General features: G+C 44.6%; 1 protein-coding gene across 3 annotated transcripts in view; it reads right to left on the bottom strand.

Moving 5' to 3' along the window:
- The window catches only part of rgl2 (ral guanine nucleotide dissociation stimulator-like 2), a 68,252-nt gene that overhangs the window by 10,094 nt on the left and 43,492 nt on the right, over positions 1-14,666 (bottom strand). For all 3 annotated transcript variants that reach the window (XM_083645520.1, XM_083645521.1, XM_083645522.1), the window contains 6 exons: positions 13,215-13,299; positions 10,136-10,195; positions 6,805-6,891; positions 6,648-6,680; positions 1,403-1,524; positions 1,218-1,301 (listed from right to left, as the gene is read on the bottom strand). In XM_083645520.1, coding sequence (XP_083501646.1) covers positions 1,218-1,301; positions 1,403-1,524; positions 6,648-6,680; positions 6,805-6,891; positions 10,136-10,195; positions 13,215-13,299 — 471 coding nt within the window. The remainder of the gene's footprint in view (positions 1-1,217; positions 1,302-1,402; positions 1,525-6,647; positions 6,681-6,804; positions 6,892-10,135; positions 10,196-13,214; positions 13,300-14,666) is intronic.

Genomic DNA, 14,666 nt, shown 5'->3' with positions numbered 1-14,666 from the left:
TTTGTCTGTCTGTCTGTCTCTGTCTGTCTGTCTGTCTGTCTGTCTGTCTGTCTCTGTATGTCTGTCTCTATCTGTCTGTCTGTCTGTCTGTCTGTCTGCTTGTTAGCAGGATAACTACTGGGCCGATTTTCATGAAACTTGGGAAGGGTGTAGCATGGGCCAAGGAAGAACCCATTCAATTGAGTAGCAGATCTGATCCAACTCACTAAATTTGCATATGATACAGTAGCAGACTGGACTATTGGCCTTGACAGAGGTCTGTGCTCTCCGACTGCACTTCTAGTTGTGTTATGCTTGATGATTTTTTAAACTGTACATGAATTTAATTTCTGGCTGAATCTTATTAGTGGCTGGGCCAGGGAAGTTGGACTTCCCATGCATGAAAATAAACCAAACTTTGCACAAAGGTCCAGTCCCATGCCAAACTAAGTCAACGCAAATTTGGGCGCCAATAGTCCTGATGGTAAACAGACTTTCGATAGATCACAAATTGAGCCCACAGTGCATCAAAATGTTGAATTCTGCCCCCATGTAGAGCCTAAAGAGCATCTTAATTGCCCTAATTACTAGATGCCACTCGAGCATCACATCATGTGCCCAGAGATGGACTGAAGACTTGGACTTGAGCCGCACTTAAGTCACACACACAGTGACTTGAGACTTCTCAAAGACTTGAGACTTGACTTGGACTTGAGACTTGATTTGGACTTGAGATTTGGGACTTGTGAACAATCTTTATTTTTGTGTGTTTATTAACATTGTTTATTAAGAGTTGGACCCCCCTGATGACATCATCACCGATGACATCACTAAGATGAGAAGTGTCCATTTGTGAGTGAGCAGAACTTGTCTGGCCACAGCTATGCCGTTCTACGTACGATCGGGCTGAAACTTTCAGGAAGTGTAAAGAGCACCCGTGTGACCTGACGGAGGCACATTTTTTAATTAGGTAATTGCCCTAATTACCTAATGGGGGGGGGTAGGCTGGGTGGGTCTAACTCCCAGGCGGGTCCACTAGTTCTTATAGTAAGATATACATATTTGATTGAATAAATTCACTCAATTCAAACAAATTCAAAAGAGTCCCTGGAAAGTTGACCTGTTCAGTGCCTGTGTGTGTGTGTGTGTGTGTGTGTGTGTGTGTGTGTGTGTGTGTGTGTGTGTGTGTGTGTGTGTGTGTGTGTGTGTGTGTGTGTGTTTGGTGGAGCGTGGCTTACTCGGAGCACTGTGTGATGATCACTGTCGGGGTAAGGCCTCGGGGGCTGGGTTCACAGGGTTCAATTTCATTGGACAGTCTATAACTGCAACAGGCGACAACCAACAAATACGTCAGTTGCTCTCTTTAATGAATGAATGCGTTCCAGACATTAACAGTAAGTCAACCCAACTTTCAGATACTTACCTCCCCTCCTCTGTTAGCGTAGGTACGCTCTGGTACCACTGCACGAAGCCCTCGTCAGCAACGAAAACACAGTTTTTGCAGGAAGACTGCAGGAGTCGGATTTGAGCTAAAACCTCAAATTCCTGTGAACAAAGAGCCACATCACCTCATATTTCATAACACCTTCCAGAACACAAAAGACACCCATGTTGGCTGTTCAAGTGCTACTGCGTTCATTCTTTTTTGTGTGTAGAGTCAACCCACTCATCTCTTGAAGAAGCACCTCAGGCTCTCTCTCTCCCCCACAATCATATCTCCTCTCTCATATTATGTGCCTCTGCTCAATATATTGTGCTCTTATCTCACAGTTAAAAAAAACTTCTATCTCTCTGTTCTTACCTCTTATTTTCCTCAGTTCTCTTCCTAGCACTTCTGTCTGACAGGGTCATTGTAGGGTCACATGTATATTATCAGCGCAATGTGCACTTCTGTCTGACAGGGTCATTGTAGGGTCACAGGTATATTATCAGGGCAATGTGCACTTCTGTCTGACAGGGTCATTGTAGGGTCACATGTATATTATCAGGGCAATGTGCACTTCTGTCTGACAGGGTCATTGTAGGGTCACAGGTATATTATCAGCGCAATGTGCACTTCTGTCTGACAGGGTCATTGTAGGGTCACAGGTATATTATCAGCGCAATGTGCACTTCTGTCTGACAGGGTCATTGTAGGGTCACAGGTATATTATCAGCGCAATGTGCACTTCTGTCTGACAGGGTCATTGTAGGGTCACAGGTATATTATCAGCGCAATGTGCACTTCTGTCTGACAGGGTCATTGTAGGGTCACAGGTATATTATCAGCGCAATGTGCACTTCTGTCTGACAGGGTCATTGTAGGGTCACAGGTATATTATCAGTGCAATGTGCACTTCTGTCTGACAGGGTCATTGTAGGGTCACATGTATATTATCAGCGCAATGTGCACTTCTGTCTGACAGGGTCATTGTAGGGTCACAGGTATATTATCAGTGCAATGTGCACTTCTGTCTGACAGGGTCATTGTAGGGTCACATGTATATTATCAGCGCAATGTGCACTTCTGTCTGACAGGGTCATTGTAGGGTCACAGGTATATTATCAGCGCAATGTGCACTTCTGTCTGACAGGGTCATTGTAGGGTCACATGTATATTATCAGTGCAATGTGCACTTCTGTCTGACAGGGTCATTGTAGGGTCACAGGTATATTATCAGCGCAATGTGCACTTCTGTCTGACAGGGTCATTGTAGGGTCACATGTATATTATCAGTGCAATGTGCACTTCTGTCTGACAGGGTCATTGTAGGGTCACAGGTATATTATCAGGGCAATGTGCACTTCTGTCTGACAGGGTCATTGTAGGGTCACAGGTATATTATCAGGGCAATGTGCACTTCTGTCTGACAGGGTCATTGTAGGGTCACATGTATATTATCAGCGCAAAGTGCACTTCTGTCTGACAGGGTCATTGTAGGGTCACAGGTATATTATCAGGGCAATGTGCTTCTCACTCTCACACTCCTTACTCTTAGCTGCTTGTTCTGTCTCTGTGCTTGAAATGAAGCTTACTCATAGAAAATCACCCTGGATAAGCGCATCAGTTAAATAACAAAACTTTGGCCAAATGCAGGTGCCTCTTATTTTATAAGTGTTGCAGTAGATCAGGGGTGGCCAAACTTTTTTGGTTGTGGGCCGCATAGAGAAAAATATCGCAGGCCAAACAATATTAAGCGCATCGTTTTCAACCTGTTTAGACTGAAAGCAGTGGAAAAAATAGACCAGAAAACCCTTGTGCCATCGAAAATTTAATTTCTGCCAAAATAAATATATGACACATAGTTTATTGATGTGCTCACCTATTACAATCGGTATTTCTGTATGTTTAAAAAAAATATTTTCCTGTGCCAACAGGTTAAGACAGAGATAATTTCAGCAACATTCAGTATTAACTAGAACGACCGCACCGCGGATATATGCCTCCGCCAACAAGTGAGCTGTTGACATTCATGTCTGTCTTTGACGTTTGAGACAAATGTGGAGAAATTTCATCAAGGCGTTACTGAGATATCACATTAACAAGCTTGAAAATGGCGTAAGTGAGGTCGCAATGACCTTGACCTTTGACCACCAAAATGTAATCACTTCATCCTTGAGTCATGAACGTTTGAGCCAAATGTGACGAAATTCCGTCAAGGCGTTCATGAGATATCGTGTTAAGGAGCGAGAAAATGGCGTTTGTGTGGTCACAGTGACCTTGAACTTTGACCTTTGACCACCAAAATCTAATCAGTTCATCCTTGAGTCCAAGTGGAGACTTGGGCCAAATGTGACAAAATTCAGAAATGGCGTTCCTGAGATATCGCATTAACAAGCTTGAAAATGGCTTTCGTAAGGTCACGGTGACCTTGAACTTTGACCACCAAAATGTAATCAGTTCATCCTTGAGTCCAAGTAGACGTTTGAGCCAAATGTAAAGATATTCCGTAAAGGCATTACTGAGATATCGCGTTAACGAGCTTGGAAATGGCCTTCGTGAGGTCACAGTGACCTTGACCTTTGACCACCAAAATCTAATCAGTTCATCCTCGAGTCAGAGTGGACGTTTGAGGCAAATTTGACGAAATTCTGTCAAGGCATTCCTGAGATATCATGCTAACGAACATCGGACAGACAGACGGACAACCTGAAATCATAATGCCTCTGGCTCAGCTATCGCCGGTGGAGGCATAAAAATAAACTCTGGTAGCTAACATCAGCTATGCGTGCCATGAGACAGGAGACAGCGTCTGGTGCGATCAGAAAACGGAGGAAGTATGACCCTGATAATTTATCGTTTGGTCCCGAGGACGCTCCCCCACTGTCATAGCCCACAGTGTGTGCTAGCAAATGACAGTATCCCCCACCTCTCCAAAAAGGCTATAAAAGTCCTCATCCCCTTCAGCTCAACATACCTGTGTGAGTGCGGGTTTTCCACATTGACCATGATTAAAAGCAAGTAACTAACTAACACATCCTCTCTTCATACACGCAACTTTCCATTTCAAGTGAAACGTAAAAGGGTTTCTGGAGCTTTCCACTCTACCGCTGTACTTCCTCTTTGGAGTATATTGCTTAGATCCTGGGGCAGGTAATCTATTAGCGGCTGCCATATTTTCATAAAGTTGTTTTCATTATCTTTTATTCTGGCACTGAGTCTCTCCATAGGAAGTACTCTCAAGATTTCTCTGTACCACTGCGTTACAGATGGGTTTTTTTCTTGGATCCAATTTAATAGTATACATCTTCTTGCCAGGAAGAGAAGTTTGTTTAATAGCTTAGATCTTTGCGGTTCTAGCACCCCTAGCTATGAAAATTTTAAAGCAGCTGTCTCACCCGTTTGAAACAAGAAGGAAATCTTTATTTTTTAAGATTTTAAAAGAAGAGAGAAAGGGAGAAAGGAGAAGGGAGAAATCCACAAACGCTACGGATTAGCCTCCTGAAAATCTGTGTAAAGATCGGTGCGGCCTGGGGTCCTTCAGGCTAGAGCGAGGTGCTCGGCGCAGGTAAATGACGTGCAGCGCACAGGCCTTCTTGAGGCATCCTCTCTGCCCATGGTTCGGCATGGTAGGATTGCCTTTTCCCCAGGGAGGGTCTGGTGAGACGAAGGAGGAGCGCGGCCTGGAGTCACCCACAGGGCCTTAGACCCTCCATGCACCGAATGGTCTTTCAATACTGCGGTGTAGCACTAACTCTATTGCAGCTAATTGGGCGTGCTACCCTTCTCCGGGCAACGTTGCAGACAGAGTAGGAAGGCTGATCCGTGAGCGGCTGCTTCCGGGACGCGGGTTGGGGTCTTAATCGGCCTCGGCTGGGTCTACTGGGCGAGGTTGTATGATGTTGACAGACCCGAAACACCTCACAACCCCAGTTAACATCACTGATGACGCGTCCCAGCGCATCCTGTAGTATGTATATTTAAACATAAAACAATCTTGAAAATGGCATTCAAGAGGTCACAGTGACCTTGACCTTTGATAACCAAAATGGAATCAGTTCATCCTTGCATCCAAGTCCATGTTTGAGCCAAATCAGAAGAAATTCCATCAATTCCATCGCGTTAACGAACTTGGGAATGGGGTTCATGAGGTCACAGTGACCTTGAACTTTGACCACCAAAATGTAATCAGTTCATCCTTGAGGCCAAGTTAATGTTGAGGCAAATTTGATGAAATTCCATCAAGGCATTCCTGAAATATGGCCTTAACAAGCTTGAAAATGGCGTTTGAGAGGTCACAGTGACCTTGACCTTTGACCTTTGACCACCAAAATGTAATCCGTTCATCCTTGCGCCCAAGTCGACGTTTGAGCCAAATTGGAAGAGATTCCGTCAAGGCATTGGTGAGATATCACGTTAACAAGCTTGAAAATGGCGTTCGAGAGGTCACAGTGACCTTGACCTTTGACCACCAAAATCTAATCAGTTCATGCTTGAGTCCAAGTCGAAGTTTGAGGCAAATTTGATGAAATTCCATCAAGGTATTCCTGAGATATCGCGTTAACAAGCTTGAAAATGGCGTTCGAGAGGTCACAGTGACCTTGACCTTTGACCACCAAAATCGAATCAGTTCATCCTTGAGTCCAAGTCGATATTTGAGGCAAATTTGATGTAATTCCGTCAAGGCATTCCTGAGATATTGCGTTAACAAGCTTGAAAATGGTGTTTGAGAGGTCACAGTGACCTTGACCTTTGACCACCAACATCTAATCAGATCATCCTTGAGTCTAAGTCGATGTTTGAGGCAAATGTGATGAAATTCTGTCAAGGCGTTCCTCAGATATCGCGTTAACGAACATCGGACGGACGGACGGACGGACGGACGTACGGATGGACAACCCGGATCCATAATGCCTCCGGCCTGGCTATCGCCATAAAAATGTAAAAAAAATAAATAATAATAGACCAGGTCAGGGTACTCAAGTAACCCATTTTTCAATGGTTATACATGGAAAAAACGAAATGGAAAAAAAGTTTTTCAAGTTCAAGTTTAAACTTAAAAATAAAACGAAAAACGTTTTTTTTTGTTTTTTTTGCTAAATTCATGGCGGGCCATTTAAAAATGGTCAGCGGGCCGCAGTTGGCCCGCAGGCCATAGTTTGGCCACCCCTGCAGTAGATGGTAATTCAAATCAACTGTCAACCCTTTGTCCCTTTAACTGACAGGGTTAAACTCTTGCAACACTTACCCGTCTCCTTTTGTCAAAGTTGATGTAGCCGTTCTGCAAAGGGAGTGACAGGATGTGTTATGGCAACTAGATATTCATTTACGTAATGTGCTCAGTAACTGCCAGAGGCTTCCCCCTGACAGGCAGACAGACAGGCAGAAGCATAAGAGGAACTTACATCCAGCCTGTCTTTGACCGCCGTATCCAGCATGGTGAGGTCTGTGAGGAAGATGCCCAGGTAGGGCACGGTGCCCTGGGCGCTGGACTGTGAAGAGAAAGGCAGTGTTATCATCAGCTAGCGAGTGGTCCCGCAGGGAATCCCATCGACATCTTAAAGCCAGGGATTTCATAACAGCCTGCCTGCTGCTATTTCTCAAATGATAGCTCAGGTTTCAGCCCATCACACAGAAGACAGCCCTGAGCCCTCTGCTGCAGCTCGCTGCTCTATCCTCCTTACAACCCTCCATCACACAGAAGACAGCCCTGAGCCCTCTGCTGCTGCTCGCTGCTCTATCCTCCTTACAACCCTCCATCACACAGAAGACAGCCCTGAGCCCTCTGCTGCTGCTCGCTGCTCTATCCCCCTTACAACCCTCCATCACACAGAAGACAGCCCTGAGCCCTCTGCTGCTGCTCGCTGCTCTATCCCCCTTACAACCCTCCATCACACAGAAGACAGCCCTGAGCCCTCTGCTGCTGCTCGCTGCTCTATCCCCCTTACAACCCTCCATCACACAGAAGACAGCCCTGAGCCCTCTGCTGCTGCTCGCTGCTCTATCCCCCTTACAACCCTCCATCACACAGAGGATGCGGTAGCAACACTCTCCCATCTGATTATAAAACATCTGAATGACCTAAAGGCCTTTGCCAGAGCCCTCTTCATTGACTTTTCCTCGGCGTTCAACACCGTCAAACCACTATACTACTGGAGAAAATGAAAAACCTGGACATTAATCCACATATCATTCACTTTTATCATTCTTTTCTGACTGGAAGAGTCCAGCAGGTGAGGGTTAACAACACTCTTTCCTCCCCTGTGATCACCAATATAGGAGCTCCACAGGGCTGCATTAATTCCCGTCTTCTTTATCCTATACACAAATGACTGCACCACCTCAACCAAGGACCAGTACATCATCAAGTTCTCAGATGACACTGTCATGTTGGCGTTGATGAACAGTGACAATGACATTCCATCTTATGTGGACAGTGTGAACAATCTGGTACAGTGGTGCGATGAGAATGCACTGGTACTAAATGTGTCAAAGACAGAGGAGGTAATCTTCGACCCCAGGTTAATTGCCATCCGAACACCAGTATACATCCACAGCACTCCCATAAACAGAGCCAGACTAACACCCCCAGGGGCCCCTGGGCACTGAAGCTCCCAGGGGCCCCCCTACCCATCGTCAGATATCAAATGCATGGCATGTTTGTGCCTTCCAACCATAGCATTACAGTTAGTCAATCTTTTCTAGTAGAACAATGTATTAATAGCTTATACTGAAGTAGAACCATACTGTAACTGTAGTAGGCTACATTACTGGTTCATTTGAACAAAACATTAAGAATAAAAGCAGCTTATGGAATTTATAAATGTCCTTTGTAACAGCAGTGTAGAGAAATATCTGCAAATTACATCTCAAAGACTGGGTGCTGTTGAGAAATATTTGAGGCTGTCTTCAATTGTGCTAAAACAACATTGGTAAGCTTTGTACAAAGAAGATACTGTTGCATGAATATTGGTATCCTATTTTATGGTTAAGTAGCCTATATTTGCACGCTATTGGTATTGTTATATATATATATTTTTACTGGGAGTAGCCTACTCACGAGTCTCTCAGGCTGCAGTAGTGTCGTTAAGTTAAGTTAACAAGCAACTGGGTGCCAGCCGTGGCTCTCTCTCCCTCCCCCGCTCTCATGTCTCGTCTCTCTCTCTCTCTCCCTCTCTGTCTCTCGCTCTCTCTCTCTTTATCTCTCTTTCCCTCTCTATCTGCCTCGGTCTCTCGCGATCTATCTCGCGCAAATGGGGGACATCTAAATAGTTTATTACATAGAAATAAAATAAAAAAATCATCTGGCCAGTAGGGGTTGCACGTGCATCCGGTGCACCAACGTATAATCGCCAGTGCACTCACTTTCATGTCACCACCTGCTCTCCCTTTAGGTTGTTTTACACTACAACAGACAGCAACAGAGGCAGAAACACTGAAATTATTTAGTCCTATATTTTATTATCTTATTATTATAAACCAAACCTCAAAAATAACATGCTTTGCTCATAGTCTTCAACTAAAACATATAACATCGCAGTATAAAACATATAAAACACATTTTAATCATATATATATATATTTTTTAATTGACATTACATTTCCAATACAAAACAGCAGAGGGTGCCGCAGCACCACAAGCACCCCCACTTCCCGCACCCCTGGTCACCACTTGCCCACAGGCATCCAATGAGACTAAATCATCAGACTTAATCTTCTTGGAAACAAATTTTATTTTGTCCTGATTGGTCTTAGATTTGTGTCATAGTTCTGTGGAGCCCAACATGAGCCCGACCAAAAAATAAAATAAAATAAAAAATAAAATAAAATTGGAGGGCCCCTTCACACCGAGGGCCCCTGGGCACCTGCCCAGGTTGCCCTATGGTTAATCCGGCCTTGCCCATAAAGCAGGTGGAATCCTACAAATACCTGGGTGTGCGGGTGGACCACACCCTGGGCTGGTCTATCCAGGTGGATCATGTCTGTGCAAAAGTGCAACAGCGTATGTACTTTTTGAGGAGATTGAGGGCTTATGGGGCTAGCCCGGAAATACTCCAGCTGTTCTATTGTTCTACCATACAGAGTATCATCCAATACTGTGGCACTGTATGGTACAATAGTCTAATGGTACAAGCTAAAAATAAAGTGGCCAGATTGATCAAAACGGCCTCCAAGATCATCGGTCGACCCGTCAACCAGGGCTTCCTTGACAGCCAGAACGCAGCAAATGTGCGTTTGGCCCAAAAAATAGCAAATGATCCCTCTCACCCCCTCCACCAGGACTTTGAGCTGCTTCCATCGGGCAGGCGGCTCCGAGTCCCGTGGTGTCGGCTGAACAGGACCAAAAACTCTTTTGTGCCTCACGCCATCACCCTCCTGAATAAGCAGGGGGGTAAATAGGCGCAACTTTGGGGGTAGCCATTGAATGATTTGATAGGCTGAATTGGGGCGGGGGGGGGGGGGGGGTGTTAGTGTTAGTCTATTTAATGGAAATGAGGTGGATATGTCGCACTTGCCTGTCCCTACAAACTCCAGGTGGATTTATTGCTGTCCTTATCTTCTATTTTTTATATTCTACATTTTATGTCTGGTTTTTAGGACCTTACATTGCTGCAGGTTTAAGTCTGTATGTGCCCATGTGTCTTTTATCTTTTTGTATCTTCTGACTTTCTGTATGTTGGCACTTGTTGCACATTACAACAAATTTCTTCCAAGTAAGTTTTACACTCCACTTACCCCACCGAGACGTCTGTTGTTCAGCCTGTTGTCGACGTTGGCAAACTTTGACGTGCCCTCCTGCAAGACAAAAGCAAGAAAAACACTATTTGGACAACCAAAACCTCAACATTACATCCAAAGAAATCATAAGCTGCTCCTACTAACATTTAGTCTACAAAGCAAACTGCTAGTAACACCGTATGGTAGTTTCAGTTATTTTTTTCAGACAAGCGGAGCGACACAAGTTATTGTGTTGGAAGTCAAAGCCCAACAGAAATGGGGAATGTTTTTCCTACATCAAAGCTGGAAGTGAAGCTTTAGTTTTTAGTGAACCTACTTTAGTTTACTTTGAGAAATAATATAAATATAAATAATAGTATTATTCAATACTATTTAGGAGTATTTTTAGTTGATTTAATTTAATTTACCTACAGTTTCTGGGAAACGTAAGATGTAAAGGAGGTATTAGTAAAGTGGTATATATTGTATATTGTATATTTTCGTATTGGTTTGTTTCTTTTCTTATTGCAATATTTTAATACTGCTGTTTCTGCACCTTACCTTAGTTGTGTAACTTTTTTTATTTGTGTAACTTTTTTATTGTTTAATTGTTTAATGTCATTGATGCTCTTGTCATTGATGCTCTTGTCACTGTCATTGATGCTACTGCTGCTGTAACGCCAGAATTTCCCCTCGGGGATGAATAAAGTACTCTATCTATCTATCTATCTATTCAAAATGAAAGCATGTTTTGATTCATTCCTTTAGGGGGTATGGTGGGTACAATCACAGCTAGTGCAAAGGGATTGATGCTCACACTGCAACATTATATTAAATCAAAATACAGCTAATCCTGCCAATTATTTCCCTAACTCTCTGTCACACTGCATAGGGTCCCTAACTCTCTGTCACACTGCATACGGTCCCTAACTCTCTGTCACACTGCATATGGTCCCTAAGGTCCCTAACTCTCTGTTACACTGCATACGGTCCCTAACTCTCTGTCACACTGCATACAGTCCCTAACTCTCTGTCACACTGCATACGGTCCCTAACTCTCTGTCACACTGCATACGGTCCCTCTCTGTCACACTGCATACGGTCCCTAACTCTCTGTCACACTGCATACGGTCCCTAACTCTCTGTCACACTGCATACGGTCCCTAACTCTCTGTCACACTGCATACGGTCCCTAACTCTCTGTCACACTGCTGGTCCCTAACTCTGTGTCACACTGCATACGGTCCCTAACTCTCTGTCACACTGCATATGGTCCCTAACTCTCTGTCACACTGCATATGGTCCCTAACTCTCTGTCACACTGCATACGGCCCTTAACTCTCTGTCACACTGCATAGGCTAGCCTACTAAATATAATGCAGGTCTATTTCTGATCTTCAAAGCATGTTCAGCTCCCATTTCCTAGCAGTGAATGCAGTTTTCAGCAAAGGATTAGGTTTGACCTTAGTCCACGCAACTTCCATCACTCTACTAATTCCAATCTCTGTATGTGTTTGTCTCCGTGTGTCCATGGCATTTCTTGAGACCTGTTCGTCTGATCGACTTCACACTTGGCAGGTGTGTTGCTGGGGACCCAAGGAAGGGCAGTGTCGGATTTGGTGCATCCAAATTTGGTGCGGATTTTGGACATGCTTGATATGAATACATTTTGACTATAGACACAGAAACAGTGATCAGGCGAACCCCCGAGGGGTGGAAGGGTGCAAGCAGGGGGAGGATGGAGGGGGGTAGCCTATGATGGTGGAAGAGCATGATGGTGATATGCATCTAAGGACAGATAGGGGAGATAGCATATGATGGTGGAAGAGCATGATGGTGATATGCATCTAAGGACAGATGGGGGGGATAGCATATGATGGTGGAAGAGCATGATGGTGATATGCATCTAAGGACAGATAGGGGAGATAGCATATGATGATGGAAGAGCATGGTGTTGATATGCATCTAAGGACAGATAGGGGGGGATAGCCTATGATGGTGGAAGAGCATGATGGTGATATGCATCTAAGGACAGATGGGGGGGATAGCATATGATGGTGGAAGAGCATGATGGTGATATGCATCTAAGGACAGATAGGGGGGATAGCATATGATGGTGGAAGAGCATGATGGTGATATGCATCTAAGGACAGATAGGGGGGATAGCATATGATGGTGGAAGAGCATGATGGTGATATGCATCTAAGGACAGATAGGGGGGATAGCATATGATGGTGGAAGAGCATGATGGTGATATGCATCTAAGGACAGATAGGGGGGATAGCATATGATGGTGGAAGAGCATGATGGTGATATGCATCTAAGGACAGATAGGGGGGATAGCACATGATGGTGGAAGAGCATGATGGTGATATGCATCTAAGGACAGATAGGGGGGATAGCATATGATGGTGGAAGAGCATGATGGTGATATGCATCTAAGGACAGATAGGGGGGATAGCATATGATGATGGAAGAGCATGGTGTTGATATGCATCTAAGGACAGATAGGGGGGGATAGCCTATGATGGTGGAAGAGCATGATGGTGATATGCATCTAAGGACAGATGGGGGGGATAGCATATGATGGTGGAAGAGCATGATGGTGATATGCATCTAAGGACAGATAGGGGGGATAGCATATGATGGTGGAAGAGCATGATGGTGATATGCATCTAAGGACAGATGGGGGGGATAGCATATGATGGTGGAAGAGCATGATGGTGATATGCATCTAAGGACAGATAGGGGGGGATAGCATATGATGGTGGAAGAGCATGATGGTGATATGCATCTAAGGACAGATAGGGGGGATAGCATATGATGGTGGAAGAGCATGATGGTGATATGCATCTAAGGACAGATAGGGGGGATAGCATATGATGGTGGAAGAGCATGATGGTGATATGCATCTAAGGACAGATAGGGGGGATAGCATATGATGGTGGAAGAGCATGATGGTGATATGCATCTAAGGACAGATAGGGGGGATAGCATATGATGGTGGAAGAGCATGATGGTGATATGCATCTAAGGACAGCACCAAAAATACTTGTTTCCACTGTGGTTCTTGTCCAGTATCTCGAGAGCAGCTCACCTCCTTCAGGAGTTCCCTGCTCTGCGAGTAGTTATCCTTGTCTGAGAATATCTCTGATAGTTCCTCGTATCTTCTCATCGCCTCCCTGTTGGAGTCAAGTGACCAAAACAATGAGTGAGTTTCCTCTGATGATTTCCATTATGCACATTTAGATTCAAGTATTATTTGGGCGAATGGAGGGAAATGAAGATGCATTAAAACAGATGAAGTGGGGCAGGTTGACTGGGGGAACAAATGGTGAGAAAATGAAATCTTCACCAAACCACATCACACAGCTTGTGTGGACTGTCCTGCACAAAACCTGTTTTGTGTGGACTGTCCTGCACAAAACCTGTTTTGTGTGGACTGTCCTGCACAAAACCTGTTTTGCTGTTTTTTTTAAAGACCTCACCATTGCGATATACCGTAAATTCCGGACTATAAGCCGCGGCTTTTTTCCCGTTTTTTGGCCCCTGCGGCTTATATAACGGTGCGTCTTATCTATGGATTTTTTCAGAAAAAAAAAAAAAAAAAAAAAAAAATCTCTCTTTTTTAGCACTCTTTCTAACTATAAATCCACTTCTGTTTTAATTTCCTCTCTTGCCCTCTTTTCACCACACCGCGGACACTGTGTGCACTGTAAAAATAAACAACGGTGGTGTTGTGTTATGTTGTTTTGTTGAAATGTTACGGTAATACGGTAAATGGGAGCTTCCTCAAACAGCCATCCCGACAATCCCCTCTGTGCGTGACCACTTACATATGGTAATTACGGTAAGCAAACGGCCACTCGGCCAGACGGCCATCAACTCCCTCCCCCGACTACCAGGAGAAAATCACAAACTTCGGCGAATTCACACAAAGGAAGATCAAGGAATATTCCATCGAACCGGAGCAGATCATAAATATGGATGAAGTGCCTTTGACGTTCGACCTGCCACTCACTCGGACTGTTAACAAGAAGCGCCCTGGAGGATTCTTTCACCAAAAAAAAGCAGGCTGCCTGTGTGCGCGCATTTGGCACAGCGGCGAGATGAGAGGATGAAAAGCACACACTGGTGCGGTGGTGCTGTCTGAAGTGAATACAGTGACTGTGAGTAGGCTAATACATTGCACACGTTTCAGGTGCAATTATAGAACCAAATCAGCCTTTTCCCCCCTCCATCTCTAAATCGGAGATGTAGGCTATTAGGCTACCTTTTTTCCTCTGCCTGTCGCGCTGACTGCATTCACGCAGCCAGCAACATTTTGCGACTCATTTTCTTTTGAATTGATAATCAGGCTCGTTTATATGCATTGTAACTTCATGTTGGGATTTCCATTGACCATTGGTTGGATTTGAGCATGCAGGGGACGGGATATGGGGCAGATCCCCGTGCGTAATCACTGTGGCAGCTGCTGCAACGGGGAATCACTCAAACGCAACTTCAATGGAAACGCCTACAAGTCGCAATTGTACATTGTCGAAGTTGT

This window comes from Poromitra crassiceps (genome assembly GCF_964638095.1).
Source record: "Poromitra crassiceps genome assembly, chromosome: 1".
NCBI lineage: Eukaryota > Metazoa > Chordata > Actinopteri > Beryciformes > Melamphaidae > Poromitra > Poromitra crassiceps.
The sequence above is the reverse complement of the archived record's forward strand: the minus strand, read 5'-3'. Positions and strand labels throughout refer to the sequence as shown.